General features: G+C 38.1%; 1 protein-coding gene across 1 annotated transcript; it reads left to right on the top strand.

Moving 5' to 3' along the window:
- Positions 1-1,282: 1,282 nt before the first annotated feature.
- On the top strand, positions 1,283-16,006 carry LOC136684303 (syntaxin-binding protein 5-like; the record flags this gene model as incomplete). Its single annotated transcript, XM_066659124.1, has 8 exons — positions 1,283-1,346; positions 1,937-1,977; positions 3,664-3,884; positions 5,835-6,019; positions 6,580-6,705; positions 7,363-7,514; positions 13,555-13,617; positions 15,899-16,006. Coding segments are annotated over exons 3-8 (853 nt in total), but the record flags the coding sequence as incomplete, so codon positions are not given.
- Positions 16,007-16,341: the final 335 nt, after the last annotated feature.

Below are 16,341 nucleotides of genomic sequence, written 5' to 3'. Positions count from 1 at the left end.
ACACACATTATACACACTCCGTGCACAGAGGCATGTGAATAGGGAACGCGGCCTCATGCTTGTGTGTCTCAGTCCCCGCTGTGCAGGTGCATTGTCCTGAAATGCTGCTGCTCTGACAAACATGTGGAAGCATTTATACGTGTGAAAGGAGCCGAGACCTTTCGGCCACCTGCAAAGTTCACTCTTTATGGTGTGATCAGTGTCCCAGCAGGGGGAGCAGGTTGACCCCCCACACCCTGCAGAGAGGCTCCATCACAGCTTAGCTCAGCATGAGTCTCAGTACCTCAGTATGAAGCTCTGGGTTCATAGAGCTCTGTGTCAGCCTGGCTTACACAGAAGAAAAAGGATGCACTTAATTTATTTGATTCAGCAGTGAACAAGTTGTCATATAATAATACTGCTCTACTTTTTCTTTTTTTTTTGTAATTTCTATAACTTCATCACTGCATTCACATGCGCAGGACTGCAAAGCCAAAACAAGAGAAAGAAAATAGAAAAAGAAAAGAAAAAAAGCATTTTCAATAACTAGTTTATTTATTTAAATGATTTTACATCATAATTATGTTATATTTTGTTATCTCACTGTTTTTGTTCAAATATCTAGGTCTTTTAAGTTTTTCAACATTTTTTATAATTTTAACCCAAACATTTTCCGTTGTACATTCATAATGTTAACAACAATAAGGCTGTCCAGGCATGGTCCCCAACTGATCAGAATGAAATTAAATACAAATGCGTAATAAGAATGTGTAACAAAAGTGCATATCCATTCAGTTTTTTTATCAAGTGACTGATTATCTTTTTACTTCTGGCTTTTGCGTTGAGGTTTTTGGATCTTTTTAAAAAGATATATACTCTCTTTTCCTCTCTCTGGCCCCCCGTTCATACTAGCAGGCAACAAAGTGACAAGCGTCCGGTCATTCCCTATGTAAGGACGCAATTTGTAGTTGTGATTCAGTGACATGGACACAGAGCGACAAGCGACAAATCAAGAATTTCTCAACTTTATGCAAGTTAGTCATGACGCTGTGAAGTGACATTCTAAATGATTAACTGCAAGCAATTCTTTGAACCAATCGTTCGGCCAGCTTCTGCTCTCTGAACCGCCCACAAGAGGAGTGGCCTCGACACACCCACAAGTGACAAACTCGGGGAGACGTAAGCGACTTGTCGCTTGCTAGTGTGAACTCATGATTAGATGTACCCTTGGCAGAGAGAATGAGGACACCAAAACATAATGTATTACATTTATAGGGTTCTGTTTTGTGTTTGTCATAGGAATGGCCTGTTAGTGGTGGAAATTGGGGCCAGGGCACACAAAGCTACCCTGAAATAATAATTACTGGGTAAGTGTGTGTGTGTTTTCTAGCTATGTTTCCTTCATTCTCTGCTGTCTATGCTCCTTCTTTCATTGCCATTTTGCTGAAATTGCATTAGGGAGGGCTGAAGGGAAAGTGGAGAGAAAAAGTTACAGAGTGGTATCCTGAAAATGAGAGAAAACAACCCCACAGAGAATAACAGAGGAGAAGAGTGAGGGGAAAGAGAGAAAAAAGACAGGAAAAGAAGGAGTAGTAAGCAGTTCTGATTGACTGCCCATGGGAAAGCAGCAACCCATTCTCCCAGAATGCATTGCTTCGGTGTTTCAGGGAGTTGAGCAGTGATGGGGTCAGTGCTCTGCCACTCTTGCTCTCAGCGGCTCTATCCAAGTTTAATCTGAGCTCAAAATTTCTGCAGGGATGGAGCATAGGCCGCTACACCCATTAAAATATTAATAAAAAAGTATATTAATGTATTTTTTTACATGTAATTTGAATTTTCCTTGTGTCTATGAGTGCAGGGATATTAACAACCCCAGAATAACGGTCAAAAATTTAAAACTTTTCAAAAAATGACAAGTAATCTTTTGTAAATATTGGATTCTCTGTCTTTAATGTAGACATGCTGATGGTTCAGTAAAGTTCTGGGATGCCTCTGCAAGTGAGTATTCCAGCACACTCATTTGTTTATTTAAAATATTTTACATTTTCCCAGAACTAACAACTAATGCACAGCTTTTTAACAGTGCTTCAGTGCTTATCATTCTTTGTGTATCTTTAAAAAAGCAAACAATATAAGAGCAGGCTCACTGTGAACTGCATTATATCTGTTCAGAGGATGCAGTTTGTCTTGAGAGTGAAGTAGAACAGTTTTCAGGCAGCCTGCCTTCACTGTAGACTAATGTACTTATCTGTGATTAAATACCCAGCTGGGGACTGCCCTGGTAGTGCCATGTATGTCCTCTATCTGTATAACTCCAATTCCCAGAATGCCTCTGTTTAACCTTGGTTCTTTACTTAGAGAAATATCCTGGCATAAAAGTGACCTGTAAATGTCATTTAGCCCCATTACAGCTGTAATCAGGAAAAACTCCCATAGCTCTGGTGCCTTAACCATGTTCCACTTTCTACTTAGGTTCAGTATGGAATATAAATGATCTTATAGAGACGTGCCTGTTCTACACAGGCTACCCTCTTAGAACTGGCTGGCATATTTGCATAATAGACTGAATTTATTTAAAAGAGATTTGCTCTCCAAATATTCACAGAAATATGAAGACTAATTAGGCAAAAGGCAGTAATCTTGTGAAGACAAAATTACTCCATTAATCCAAGGCTTTTTATTAGTTTTTTTCCTGGACAATTGCCAATACATTTCGAAATTAATGCCAGACCATAATAAAATACAGAGTAAATACAGATTTATTCTGTCATTCTGGTGTGGTACACATTGTTTTCTTAGATTAATATGTCCAAAGGTATTCAGAGACACATTCTGTATAGTACATTAATATGTACCCATTGCTTGTACAGGCTAATTACATATTCACACAGCTTGTGAGTATAGTCTTTTCTTCATAGAAATGTACTGGCATTAGGATGGTATGTTCTGGAGCAGCTGTAAATGACCCTGAGGTCACCACATGGAGCAATGAAATTGTGTTCGTTGGAGTGATCGAGCAAAATTGAATACCTTTGGGGTGAGGAAGGTTCGTGTGTTGTTTGTGATCCAGACCCAATCATCCAACCTTGCTAATACTGTTGTGGTTGAATGCAATCAAACTGTCAGAGGGGACCTTCGGCTGCTGCACAGAGGCCATAAAAACAGGCAATTGGAGTAGTGTCCAACAGTGTGAACGGTTATGGCCAAATGATTGAAAAGGCAGCAGAAATAAAAGGTTCTGACACAAAACGAAGAACAGAAATAAACTCATGATGAATTAAGAAGGTGAAGAAAAGCAATAGCCTGTTAACCCATTAACCCAGTTTGGATCCAAACTTGCTTTCCTGGACGCAGATTAAGTGTACTGTAGGACTGAATAGTGATTTGCCATTTAGTAATAAACCAGAGCTATGAAATCCGCCACGAGGTATTCCACAAGGTATTAAACTTTCCTAGAAGCATAGAGGCTGTTATTAAATGCCAATGGGTAAACTCCCTTTTAATATCCTTGAATTCAGAAGCAGCTTTGAATGAACCAGTGTGTACATTAAACAAAATAAACATGTAAATCTACCTCTAGACCATATATTATGATTTATAAGGTTCACATCGCAAAAGATTGCATTTATTGAGTATGGCATATAGCTATATATTGATGTGACCTCAATGTCCCATGGTGCTTAGTAATGTTACAGGTGCTGTACAAACTGAAGACAGCCAAGGTGTTTGAAAAGACACGCAGTAAGGAAGAGAAGCCAAGTACAGAGATTGTGGATGAGGATCCATTTGCAATCCAGCTCATGTCGTGGTGTGCGGACAGCCGCATGCTGTGTGTGGCCGGAGTGTCCGCCCACGTCATCGTCTACAGATTTAGCAAACAGGAAATCACCACAGAAGTCGTACAGGTAACATTTTCAACATGAGTGTGTGTAATATATTATCTAAGGGATCATCAATAACAATGAGCGTACATGTTCTATATGGGGTGTGTGCCTATAGGCATGTGTATGTACAGTGTGGGTGTGTGTAGTCTAAGTTGCATGCATAAGGTTTGCAATAATGTATTTACATGACTGGATTTCTCTCTCTCTCTCACTTTCTCTCTCACACACTCTGTCTCCCTCTCTCTCTCTCTCTCTCTCTCTCTTTCTCTGTGTGTGTGTCCATCCATTTCTCCCTCTCCGTCTCCGAGAGACAAGTTATTTTAGCCGCTTGACGACAGCCATGAGTCACACTGATGATAATAATATGCTCCTCCAGTCTTCATTAAAATAGCGTGTGTGTGTGTGTGTGTGTGTGTGTGTGAGAGAGAGAGAGAGAGAGAAGGATGTGGAGAGGAAAGCATGCCTTTGCTATGTGTTATTTTTTCTTTTTATTATATAGATTTATATTTTATATTGATTGTATATTGAAATAATTATAATGGCAAAAATATAATTAAGTATTAATAATAATAACAATCATCATCATCATCATTTTCTTCTCCGCTTCTCCATTTCAGGGTCGCGGTTAATAATATTAATGTTAATAGTAATTAAAGCATTCATGTCTTTTTACATTTTAAAATGTAAAATGTAATTAATATGTGCTGTATAGAGTTGAAGGGCGGCACACTGGAGCAGCAAATAGTGTTGTCACACAGCTCCAGGCCCTGGGGTTGTGGGTTCAAGTCCCACTCTGTGTGATTGGCTTTGATTTAGTCACAAAACAGTCCACCTCAGCTCACTCTGAAACACTAAGATGAGAGGTTAAAATAAAAACAAAAGCACTAATACATGGCTTCTTGTGGTATATTGCTGTAAAATACACAAGTAATTTTAATTCAGATTAAAACGAGCTGTTTGAGCTGGAGCTGCAAACCTTTTTCTTTGTTAATTTCAGTAGTTTGACAAAGGATGTTGCTGACTCCTAAGATTTTTATAGTGAAGTCCTGGAAAGTGTGAGCACACCCTAAGGCAATGGGACCTTTTTAATTTATATTTTTATTTATTTTTAATGGTAATAGTATGTTTTAGTTGGACATTTTTAACATTTTAAGCTAAATGCCAGATACATCTTCTATAAATTAGATTGAGTGGCTGTGTTTTTAGCTTGCATACAGTGGTTTGTTTATACCATTTATAAATACACAGTGCAGTGAAACATATACTGTGCAACCGTTAAATAATAAAATAATGTTTTAGGTGCACTTTTATAGGACAGACAAAAACAACAGGCCTTTTTTGTCTGATTGGCTCAGCTTGAGCACTGTGCTCAGTTCAGATGTAAGAGCGATGATTAGAGTGAGTGCCGTCAGCTGTTGAATGTTCTCAGTGCAGCTTAATTGGAGCAAATTGAGCCCATTACCACCTCGAGTCCCCCTGCTTCACATGTGTGCATATACACACCAATTAGTATGCCCTAATTTATGGATAGTGACACTGGTGGGAATCGCTTAACTTATTAGATTTTGCCCATGAAAATTTTAATTTGTTTAACTGATTTGTTTGTGTAACTTTTTTTTCAAATCTAAAAACACATAAGAAAGTCAGACAAGTAATTTTACTAATACGGTATAAAATCACCAATATCTTAGAGAGAAGAGTGTTGACAATTACACATAGCTCACACATCATTTTGCAACATTGGCAGTTGCATATACCATTTTGGTACCTAAAATAATTTGGCAAAAATGTATAATTAAAATATTTGCGTTTATTTAGCCAGGACCTGTTTAACAATATTATTCACCCAAAACACATACAGCTAAAACTTTATTGTTATAGGCTGCTGTGTTTATTTCAAGCTTTGGCACTTCTGTTTTATGTATTTTAGTTACATATGTGACCTTTGTTTTTGTATTTGTATTCTCTCAGTTACTAGAAGTAAGACTGCAGTACGAACTCAATGAATTAGAGTCACCAGAAGGAGGCGGGTACCAGACACCAGCTCCTCCTACTCCAAGTACCTCCCCTAGCCCACAGACTTCTGGACCCCAAACGCATCACTCCACCAGCAGCAATTCCTCAGATGGCATAAGAGATAATGTGCCATGTCTGAAGTAGGCTTATTTAACTGTCTGTTTTATTATCTGTTTGTAGCTTTACAGCCCAACGAGAGTGTTTTCAGCCTAATGTTTTTGTGTGGTAAATTATATACTTTGAATCACTAAAATCTGTTTAGGATAAATACGCAATGATGAGTTCCCTGTACTGGAACTGGACTGTACTGTTGTAGCTAATTAAAATTAGGCAAACTAGAAATGACAATAACATTTACCCCCATGAATTTACCACCATGCTGATGTTAGTTTGGTTACACAACATAGATATAATTCGCTCGATTTATTCTGACAGTATGACCTTTTATGTACACACAAAATAAATGTGATTAGATTTTTATATATGCTAAATATTTGAATAGAAAATGGCTACAGTTCATTATGCTGATTGGTGTTTTGCCATGGTAGTAAGTAAAAAGGCATGCATTTCAGGACAATACAAATACACATAGATTACACAATTATTATCTAACAAGTTAATGAAATGTCATGAACACTCCCAACAAATATTCTCTCTCTCTGTCTCTCTCTCTCTCTCTCTATCACTCTCACTCTCTCAGGGTACGCAATAGTCCTCTAAAGCAGTCTTCAGGCTATCAGGTGGAATTGGTTGTGCAGTTGGTGTGGGTCAGTGGAGAGCCTCCCCAGCAGATTAGCAGCCTGGCCATCAACTCCTCATATGGCCTGTGAGCCTTTTACCCATCCTTCTGCCTTTGCCATACAGATGCTATTTCTCATACACCTGCCTGCACATTTTCCATGACTCTTTCCATAAATAGGCCTGCACTGAGCCCTTTGAAACTACTGATCTGGAAGCTCATATCTTTTTCAATGCTTTGTGCATTATCTTGATATATGACTTATTTTGAAGTCCATGTCTGTCTCTTAGAGCTGTCTATTTATTACCTGCCTGAGTAGAATTCATTTTGCACATGCATTTTGCTTATGATGTAAATTCCTCTGTTGCACTCCAAAGACCCCAGGCAAGAGTAGTCTATATACTGTTTTCTGTTACATAACCTACCTGTATATAGTGCAAGGCTTGGAATATAATGGAAACACATTAAACAAAGCAATGAGGAAAAAAAAATACACTGAATGTAGCTCTGCACTACGCATTCTGGCAGTTTCTGTTCTGTAACGGGCAAGCTTACATTTTTTTAATGTATTGCTTTCATTTTTCATATGTTAGGTTGGTCAATATATAAAATGCTTTATAATTTAAATTAGTTTTAGCATCGCTTATTTTCTTTGATCTTTTTCTACATTTGGGTAGTGGTACCTTTTTCATTTGGTGTTCCATTATGCCGTGTTTGTTTTTTGTGTTTGTCTGTGTGATATAGGGTGGTGTTTGGCAATACTAATGGTCTAGCAGTTGTAGATTACCTCCAGAAGACTGTTTTGTTGAATCTGGGAACTGTGGATTTGTATGGATCAAATGACCCCTACCAGAGACAACCTCGCTCACCTCGCAAGAACAGACAGCCTTCTGGAGGTGAGATGCTGGCTTCGCTGCTATAAAGGTTTACAAGACTAGAGGAAAGTTTCTGTCACTAGTTGTAATGCACTGTTGGTGATTGTTGTTATTTGTTATTAACAGTTGGTATTTAGCTGGATCTGTCAAAAGAACACGAACGTAGTTGTACTCATGGACATGGACAAATTTGTTGGTACCCTTACAGCCCATTGAAACACTTCCTTATTCCTCCTGAAATGCTATGACATGAAAACCAATATTCTCATAACCTCATGCCTTTGGTATACCACAGAGAAAAGCAAAGCAAGTGTGAAAAGAGATAGATCATTGCTTACTCTACAAAGATAATCTGAAATAGCCTGGAGAGATGTTTGGTACCTGTAGGAAAATGATAAATAATGGATTATAGTAATATTTCTGAGTAATTATTTCCTTTAATTAGCATCATGCCTTCAATCTTATTATCATCCATGTGGCTTATTTAAATGGAGAAAAGTTGTCTAAGATGAACCAAGGAACATTTCCAAAGTGTTACACACTTAAAGCCAAGGTCAAGGTACATTAGAACCTGATCACACCATTCATCGCTTTTTGAGCTACAGTGGACTCCTCTCTTAAAGGAAAAACATTAAAAAGCCATACTGGGATTTACTACAATGCATACTGACAAGCCACAATGCTTCTGGGAGAATGTTCTTGGGGCAGATGAGACGAAAGTAGAGCTTTTAGGCAAGTCACCTCAGCTCTCTGTTCAGCGATGAAAAAATGAAGCTTTCAAAGAAAAGAACACCATATTGACCATGAAACATGCAGGAGACAGAGTTATATTTTGGGGCTGCTTTGCTGCATCTCACAGGGAGGGCCTTGAATTTGCCCAGATAGCATGAAAGTCAATATGAATAGGAATGTCAGCATTGACTCAGGGCAAGTCTGGCTGCCTCAACTCAGCCACAGGTCCAACTTATATGCGCCAGATGTCAGGTGTCTTGTGGATGAAATCTGGATCAAAACAACAAATGTGCATGTCTGGCTCATGCAACCTAAGTCAAGACCCGTTTATGACTGTTGCTCCATGTCCGGCCTGCAAAACACTTGCCAGTGTGAGAACTGTTTTGTATGTGCCAAAAGTGGTAGTGGTTAAGTCCAAACATGTCTGCTATCTGGGTGTGCAAGGCATATGAAATCTGAAGACTACCAAGGCATTTTGGGGTCATGTGGGATAATGACCCAAAACACAGCCAAAATCAGTGTCAAACTAACACAATCTAAAATGGCAATGTAGAAATGCTTTACAAATAAAAGTTAACAGTGGAAGTCCTTTGTTTAAATCATATTTAATATAAATTAACTATAAATGATGTGCTCTGGACCTCCAGTTCTTTGGAAGTTATGTAAATGGACCATTAGGATGTGTAATAGAGTACTCCAGATGTATAGCACATGAAAAAGCTTCTAAGTATCTTGTAATGTCAGTGGGTTTTAGTGAGGAGGGTTTCTAACAAGGATTCCTGACAGCACTCGAAGTGGACTCTGAAGGCAAGATTAAAAGCAGGGCTTTCAAAGCTTCAGTTGTGGAACCAGTTGAGTGTTCAAGATATTCATTATATACAGTTGAAAAAATGAAGGGTCCTTGATTTAGTGCCATTATCATGGACATAATGCAGGACATATCAAAACAAGATCAACTGAGCCATATTTCTAGATTTCCAGGTTACCATGGAGATGGATGAACATGAACAGCCAAATGATTTAAAAATAAATATTTTTCTCTCTTCTTCTATAATGTCAATGACTACAGTGCCTCTGGCCAGGAAGAGTACTTAGTTAAAGTAGTAGAGCTTGAGAAGGTTTCATTTAGTAAATGTCATTAACAAGGTGCATGTGTTGAGCTTACACCAAAAATTTTGTTTATTTTTTCTACCTTTTTTTACAGTAATTCATACCTGTATTAAAATTGCATGTTCCAAAATCATGAAGCTACTGAAAATGAATGGAATCCAGAAACATTTAACACTGGCGCTATTTCTTGCTGTCATGGTGGAATGAATCACCGTTCCGGGCTATGGGAATAACAGTCTTATATAAACATGTAACAAGCAATGTGCAACTGATTCTAAAATAAAGGACATAGTTTCAGGAAGACTCTCACCTCCTTAAAAACAGTCACCCTAAAGACCTTTGTCCAACTCAGAAACTGATTGTATGTACTGTCACTTATTAATACTACATCTCTACGCACTATCCTTGTGAAAACAGTGGTCCCAACCCTGGACCTGACGCTCACTTGCCTTGTACACCACCACATTTTGGTGATTTCCCTGCTATAAAACACTTGACTTAAGTATTCAGTTGTTTAACAAGCCCTTAGTGAGGTGTTGCAGATGTTTAACGTAACATTGAGATGCTGTTTGATATTACTGAATGTTGCAATCATTTAAATAACACTATGTAATTAAGCAATATGGAAATGATTGTGTTTTTTTTTTTGCCTCCTTCATACGCTGAACCAGATAATTATCTACACACAGACATTACTATGCATTATGTTTCTTATTTCTCATAAAAACAAAAGAAACAAGTGTAGTATGACATCAAAAGTAGGGTTATAAGTGTAAAAGCATAGGAGAGCATTAAATAAACAAGCATTTTCAGAAGATAAGTGTTAATTCACCAGTTTTATTGTTAGTGTGGAGTCCAGCTAAACAAATGTGGGCAACAGTTTGATGCAAACATATTTAACTGCCATCCTTGCTGAATACAATTAGCATTATAAAGTATTAAATAATATTTAACAGAAGCTTGTCAAGTTGATTATTATATGGTAATTGTTTTACCATCAAGGGCAATGAAAACAATTGTACGAGGATTTGTAACACTCACATGTGGTCATTTGTAACTGAATTTAATCACACTGCTATTGTTTATTATCATACAAATATGTTTTTGAATATTTAACTCTAATTTGCCGGCACGGACCACACCCGGAGACGAGATGGGGAAGAGGGGTGAACTCAGGAGATTTGGGCTGGGGTTCTGAGCGGCTTGGAAGCCTGTGTGTATTGCTGTGCACAGCACTTGTGGAAATGTGTTAATCTGAAATATTGACAATTGATCCAATACATTTGGAATGAGACGGAGTGGTGTATATAATCTAGAACAAATCATTCTGCTTCAGTGCCTGACTTCATTAATGCAATCATCTCCTCACAGATATGTTCCAGTGTTTTAGCCTTTAGCGGGTGAACTATCTAATAATATCCTTAATTTCAGGAGGAACTTAATATTTAAGTGCTTTAAAGTGTTTTCTATTTAGAAGGTAAACATACATTTCTAAAGTTAGTGTATTCTAATATAAACTAAATTCTGCTGGACAAGGGCCTGGAACTACTATCTTAAGATACAGTGATGCAGCACAGCAAAGAAGACAGCTGCAGCATGATGCAGTAATGAGAAAGGCTAGTGATGCTACACCGTGACCTCTGCTGTTGGAAAAGAAAACTGCAGCCTCACTGGCTGAGCTCTTGCAGCCTGGTAATGAAACCCTGACTGCTGTGACTCACTGACAGATTGCCAGTTGGATTATTCGGCTCAAGTGTGCTTTTTTGTGTGCCTGCGTGTGTTGGGGTTAATGAGTGATGTTTAGCAGTGGGCTAGAGCCACACAATGCTGATTAGAGCAGCTGGGTTCAGCACTTGCCTACTTTCCTACTTGCCTGCCTCTCAAAATGAAGAGCAAAGCCCTGTTACTTCAGCCTGGCGATCAGTCAGGATCATTGCCTACATCTTTAATAGCCTGGGACCGCTTACACTTTGACTAGCTGTACTGGATCAAACGTATGTGTGTGGGTGGACACTGTGGCCAAAATGTCACATAGTATTTAAAGATGCTATCATTGTGACACTCAGACAACCAGTAAGTCTTGATTTAAAAGTGCCATGAAAATGTAGTTTGGTTAAACAGGCCTAAATCAGCTTTTTTTTTTAATGAAACTTATTACACGTAAAAATCAGATTTAAAGTGTTTTTTGTAACGTATAATTTTAATAAAAAATATAAAAATTCTCCTACTCTTTTGTGATTTTATGGTAACTGTTAAATATTAATAGGCTGCGTTCACCATCGCCAACACTGGAGTCACCATTTTTAAATCATTACACATACCTTTGGATACAGTATTATCTCCAAGGACAGAACACATCGATGCTAATGCTTTTGCAGCACTTTTACCTCAATCGACCTCATAATGAATGCAGCGACAAATAAATTCAACTTACTTATCATTTTCAAAGTAATATGCAACTGTTACAATAAAATGACAAAAGAGTGAGTGAATGTTTGCAAATATTATATTTTTGCAATTATATTTTACACACTAGACCTGGGTGAAATGATCAAATGTTATCATTATAGGTTTTTCTATATTAATCAATCTCAATATTTATCGTAATATTAACATTTTCTCACACTGTGAAAAAGAGCATCCTTCTAAAAATGTAAACTGAATACACCTTTGTTCATTACTATACAATATATATAAACACATAGTATGCACATTACTCAAATCACAAGGAAGTATTTCACTAAAACAATAACATTTTCTTACCACAAAATAGTAATGACATCTATGTCTTGTTTCATGAAAACATTGTGAGGGCATTACCACCTTAAGAGAAGGATTAGAACAGTGCCTGTTTTTTTAGTTTTGAATGTTCATTCATTCATTGCCTTTAGCCACTTATGCAGTTCAGTGTCCCAGAATCCCAGGGTCCAGAGCCGACCCAGAATCACTGAGTGCAAGGCGGAAAAGTTAGGCCCTAGGGAGTGTTTATTTAAGAGAAGAGATCTATGGTGTGGATCCAAAATTTGTGAGCGGAGAAAATAATTTAGTGTGAGGAAAACCTAACAGGCAACTAACAGTGCTCTCACAAAGTGGAAAACATTCCCAGGAGGAAGATACACTTTGAGTGAATAAAAACACAGCAGGTTCTCCTTGCACGCGAGGAAAGAAAGTTCTGCGCTTGTGTTCTGACGGGGTCGCCAACCCAAAACAATACACCCCAAAGTGAACAGGAGACTATAAAATATTTAATATATATATATTTAATGCATACACACAAGCACTTGAATTAAACCTCTTATATAGTCTTGTTTACGTTCTCACATTCATGAGGTCACCTGTTCATTTACGATAGCTTGAGTATGTGCACTCGGTTGGCTGTGCTAAATGGGAATATAAGTGAAGATTTATTGAGCTCTATTACCTAAACATTGTCATCAAGCAAAAATTAATCACGAAACATATCAATATCGTTGGTAGGTAAATTGGTGGCTCAAAAGTATCCATAGGTGTGAGTGTGTGAGTGAATATGTCTGTGTGTGTGTGTCGCCCTGTGAAGGACTGGCGCCCCCCTCCAGGGTGTATTCCTGCCTTGCATCCAATGATTCCAGGTAGACTCCCGACCCACCGCGACCCTGAACTGGGTTAGCGGTTACAGGCAATGAATGAATGTACAGCTAGCGGTGTGAACAGTCTAGTTGGATTTCAGTTCTAAGTCTTCAGTGCATCTTGATACCTTGCTTTATAGAGCTGTACAACTCAGTAAAGGCAAAAGAATATACAGAGAAATACATGTACAGAAATAAACTTAAAATCTGAATAATATGGAAAATAATATTTGTGCTGGGATATGTATAAGACTGGAATTAACATTGCAGTTGTAATTCAAGGAGAGAAGACCACAACCTATAGCAGCAGAGTAGTAAACAAATACAGAAGAACTTATGAACAGTTATCAATTTTCACTTGGTGCTGTATGGTCTTGGTTATATACACAGGTACATACTTATTTCGTGGACACATTCAAATTGGGGGTTATCATACTTAATCTGTACATAAGTTTATTCGTTATATATATATATAATTACTATTATTATCTTTATATTTATTAACTCTTTTAATAGTCCTTCTGTTTAAATAAATGCAGGTATAAATACATCTGCACATCACAAGTAAAGGTCACCTCTAAATGTGTATTTAAATCTTGTCTCTGTCTGTGTAGGACTGTGTGACATTAATGAGGGCTCGGCCACTTCGGAGGACCGCTGCAAATCCCCCACCTCAGGTAATCTGTCTTTTGGTGCATGATGCTGGTCACCCAGCAAAACTAAACCTAACAGACGGTCCAGAATCACACACATTCCTCCTCTCTGCCTCGCTCCAAAACTTGTTTTGTTTCTTTTCTTTTTTTTCTTCTTCACACCTGTTCTTTTATATTACTGAATTTTTAGTCGATCCATACTCTAAGTCCTTAAGTACTTTGTAATTACCCTTTTATTGGAATGGACAGATTTTTGTAAGCAGATTGATACATAATATACCTCGATCAACCATAACATTATGAACAACTCCTTGTTTCTAGACTCAATGTCCATTCTGTCAGCTCCACTGACAATTCAGAAGCTTTAAACAGTGTCCAGTTAGGCACCCCTACCTTGTTGATCCAATTTGTAGATGCAAAGACAGAGACAGGTGCTCATCTGATGCTGCACACAGTGGACACAGGATGCCACCCACAGGAAAATGTTGAATTGATATTTTGGTTTGGTGAACTAATCTCAGTCCAGAAGTGACATGTAGGGGGTTAAAAACTCAAGCAGCTCTGCTGTGTCTGCTCCACTTGTACCAGCACAACATACACTAATACACAGTGTCACTGCAGTGCTGAGAATGATCCACCAGTCAGATCATGCCTGCTCTGTAGTGGTAATATGAGCGTCTTGATAATTAAAGAACAGGTTGAAAGGGAGCAAACAAATTATGCAAAGAAACCAGTGATCGTCAGAGAAGCAGAGAGAATGTAGATGCAAGGAGGTGGTCATAATGTTAGGGTTGATCAGTGTACTGAACTATATACTTGCCATTAACTTAATTCAGCCAGAATGAGACCATATTATTAAATACTTCAGCATATGAATGCTTACTCTGTTCTTGAAATGACTAGGTTGATTTGATTTGAATGGTTGTAAAATAGAGCTGTCAAATCTTTCCCCTCTTCTTACATCTGTAATGGCAGTTTGATTACGACGTAACATCAGAGATGTCTTTTACAATTCCAAAAGTGGAAGAGCCGTAGATGTTAGTTATCTTCAGTTGTTTGCTGCTTAGTATTAAAGTTATACATTTATACTTAATAATTATAATTGACTGCATTAGCATAGGCTAAGGAGCTTTATAGGCTAATTGTTTTAGATGAATTATCTTAGAGTCTAATCATTTATGGGCAAAAATCCACATCAAATGTGGATGTGTAATGGAAAAAGGGTTTTGTAACAATGAGTTTTTTGTGGTTGATATGCTGGGGGTTCAGAGTATGGTTCTTGTAAATGCAGATTGGGAAAGGAGCATGGAAAGTACACAACGAAACAAATAAGTGACAGTTCATTAGCTACTGTAATCACATTTTAATTGGCTAGCATGCAGGTTTCTCCAAGAAAAGGCATCTTAACTCTTACTTTACGTGACAGTTAATGCTTGTAAATGCACTGTACTGTACTGTACAGGGCCATAAAATGAGGGTTCATTTCCTCTGCTTTTAAATCTAGAAGCCCTGAAAGCATTAAAACAAACGGACTGTGCAGCTTGTTTGTTATAACCAAAAATTGTCCAGCAATTCTGTATGAACTTTCTTGTTACAGTTAGTGTTCATGTGCTGAAAATGCTAACCTCTTTCTAGAAAACTCTTTTGAAGGATACGTGCTGGGGGGGTGCGATCAATTCCTCCCCTCAGGCAAGAATATTTTCCAATTGAATAACTTTTATACTCTTTATTCATAACTACACTAAGTAATTGGCTCTTTTGCTTAAGCCTCTGCTTGTACATCAAACATTACAAGCACACAATTCTCAGGGAAGTCGTTTTTTTTTTTTCCCTTTTTAGTTTTCATTGGCACAGAATTTTGTGATTTGGCCACATGCATGGGGTGAAAAAAACCAAGGTGATTATGTGACGCTGATAAGAAAACTGTCTAATAACCTCCCTCAATAAAGAGCTTGACATTAACTCTGGGAGACAGGGGAGGAGTTAAAATAAAGATAAGATCAGTGCCCAAATGTCAGGACAGAATAACAATGAATTTGCAAAGTGAATTAACCTTCAGTTGGAGCAAAAACCTGTGGCTGTTTGCCTAACAAATGGTTTGATTAGGCAACGAAGTGGGGGGAAAAGGTTCTTGTAATCACTGTGCAAAAGCATCTGCTGAAATCCACCACAGCAGCAAATACTGAATTCTCTTTAAGTAAGTCTTTTCACTGAAAATAAATGGCTAAATAAATACTTAGGTAGGCGTTGTTATATGAGTGGGACTTTTTGGCTGAGCTACACTGCATCACTGTCTTGTTCTCAGAGAGAGAGAGAGAGAACGTTTCTAACTGCGGATATGCTTTACTTCCTTCCCCACGAAAAGTGTTGACGTCTAACCATCAGCAATTTTACAACGGCGGAGGTAGAGGAGGTAAGACTGGATTGAGAGAGGAATAAGGAGACTCTACCCTTTTGTGTCCAACCACTGTCTCTGTCTGAAACATAAAACAGAAGTTGGCTAATCCCCTACACAACACCCCACCCCCCCACCCCCCCAAAAAAAACAACAGGAAGCAGGACTTTCTGGATTATGTCCACTGCATGCTACATGTATGTAGAACATGTTAAAGGGGTATTTCTTGCTTGAGTTTCCCCATAGCCATTTCACTGGCTGGGTTATAAGACCATCTGTGTGTAATTATGACTTTTAGACCGTCTCTGTGGACAGCCCTGTGTTCTTGTGCTTTGTTTCCTAGCCTAGGCGTT

The sequence above is a fragment of the Hoplias malabaricus genome, unplaced genomic scaffold, assembly GCF_029633855.1.
Source record: "Hoplias malabaricus isolate fHopMal1 unplaced genomic scaffold, fHopMal1.hap1 scaffold_536, whole genome shotgun sequence".
NCBI lineage: Eukaryota > Metazoa > Chordata > Actinopteri > Characiformes > Erythrinidae > Hoplias > Hoplias malabaricus.
The sequence above is the reverse complement of the archived record's forward strand: the minus strand, read 5'-3'. Positions and strand labels throughout refer to the sequence as shown.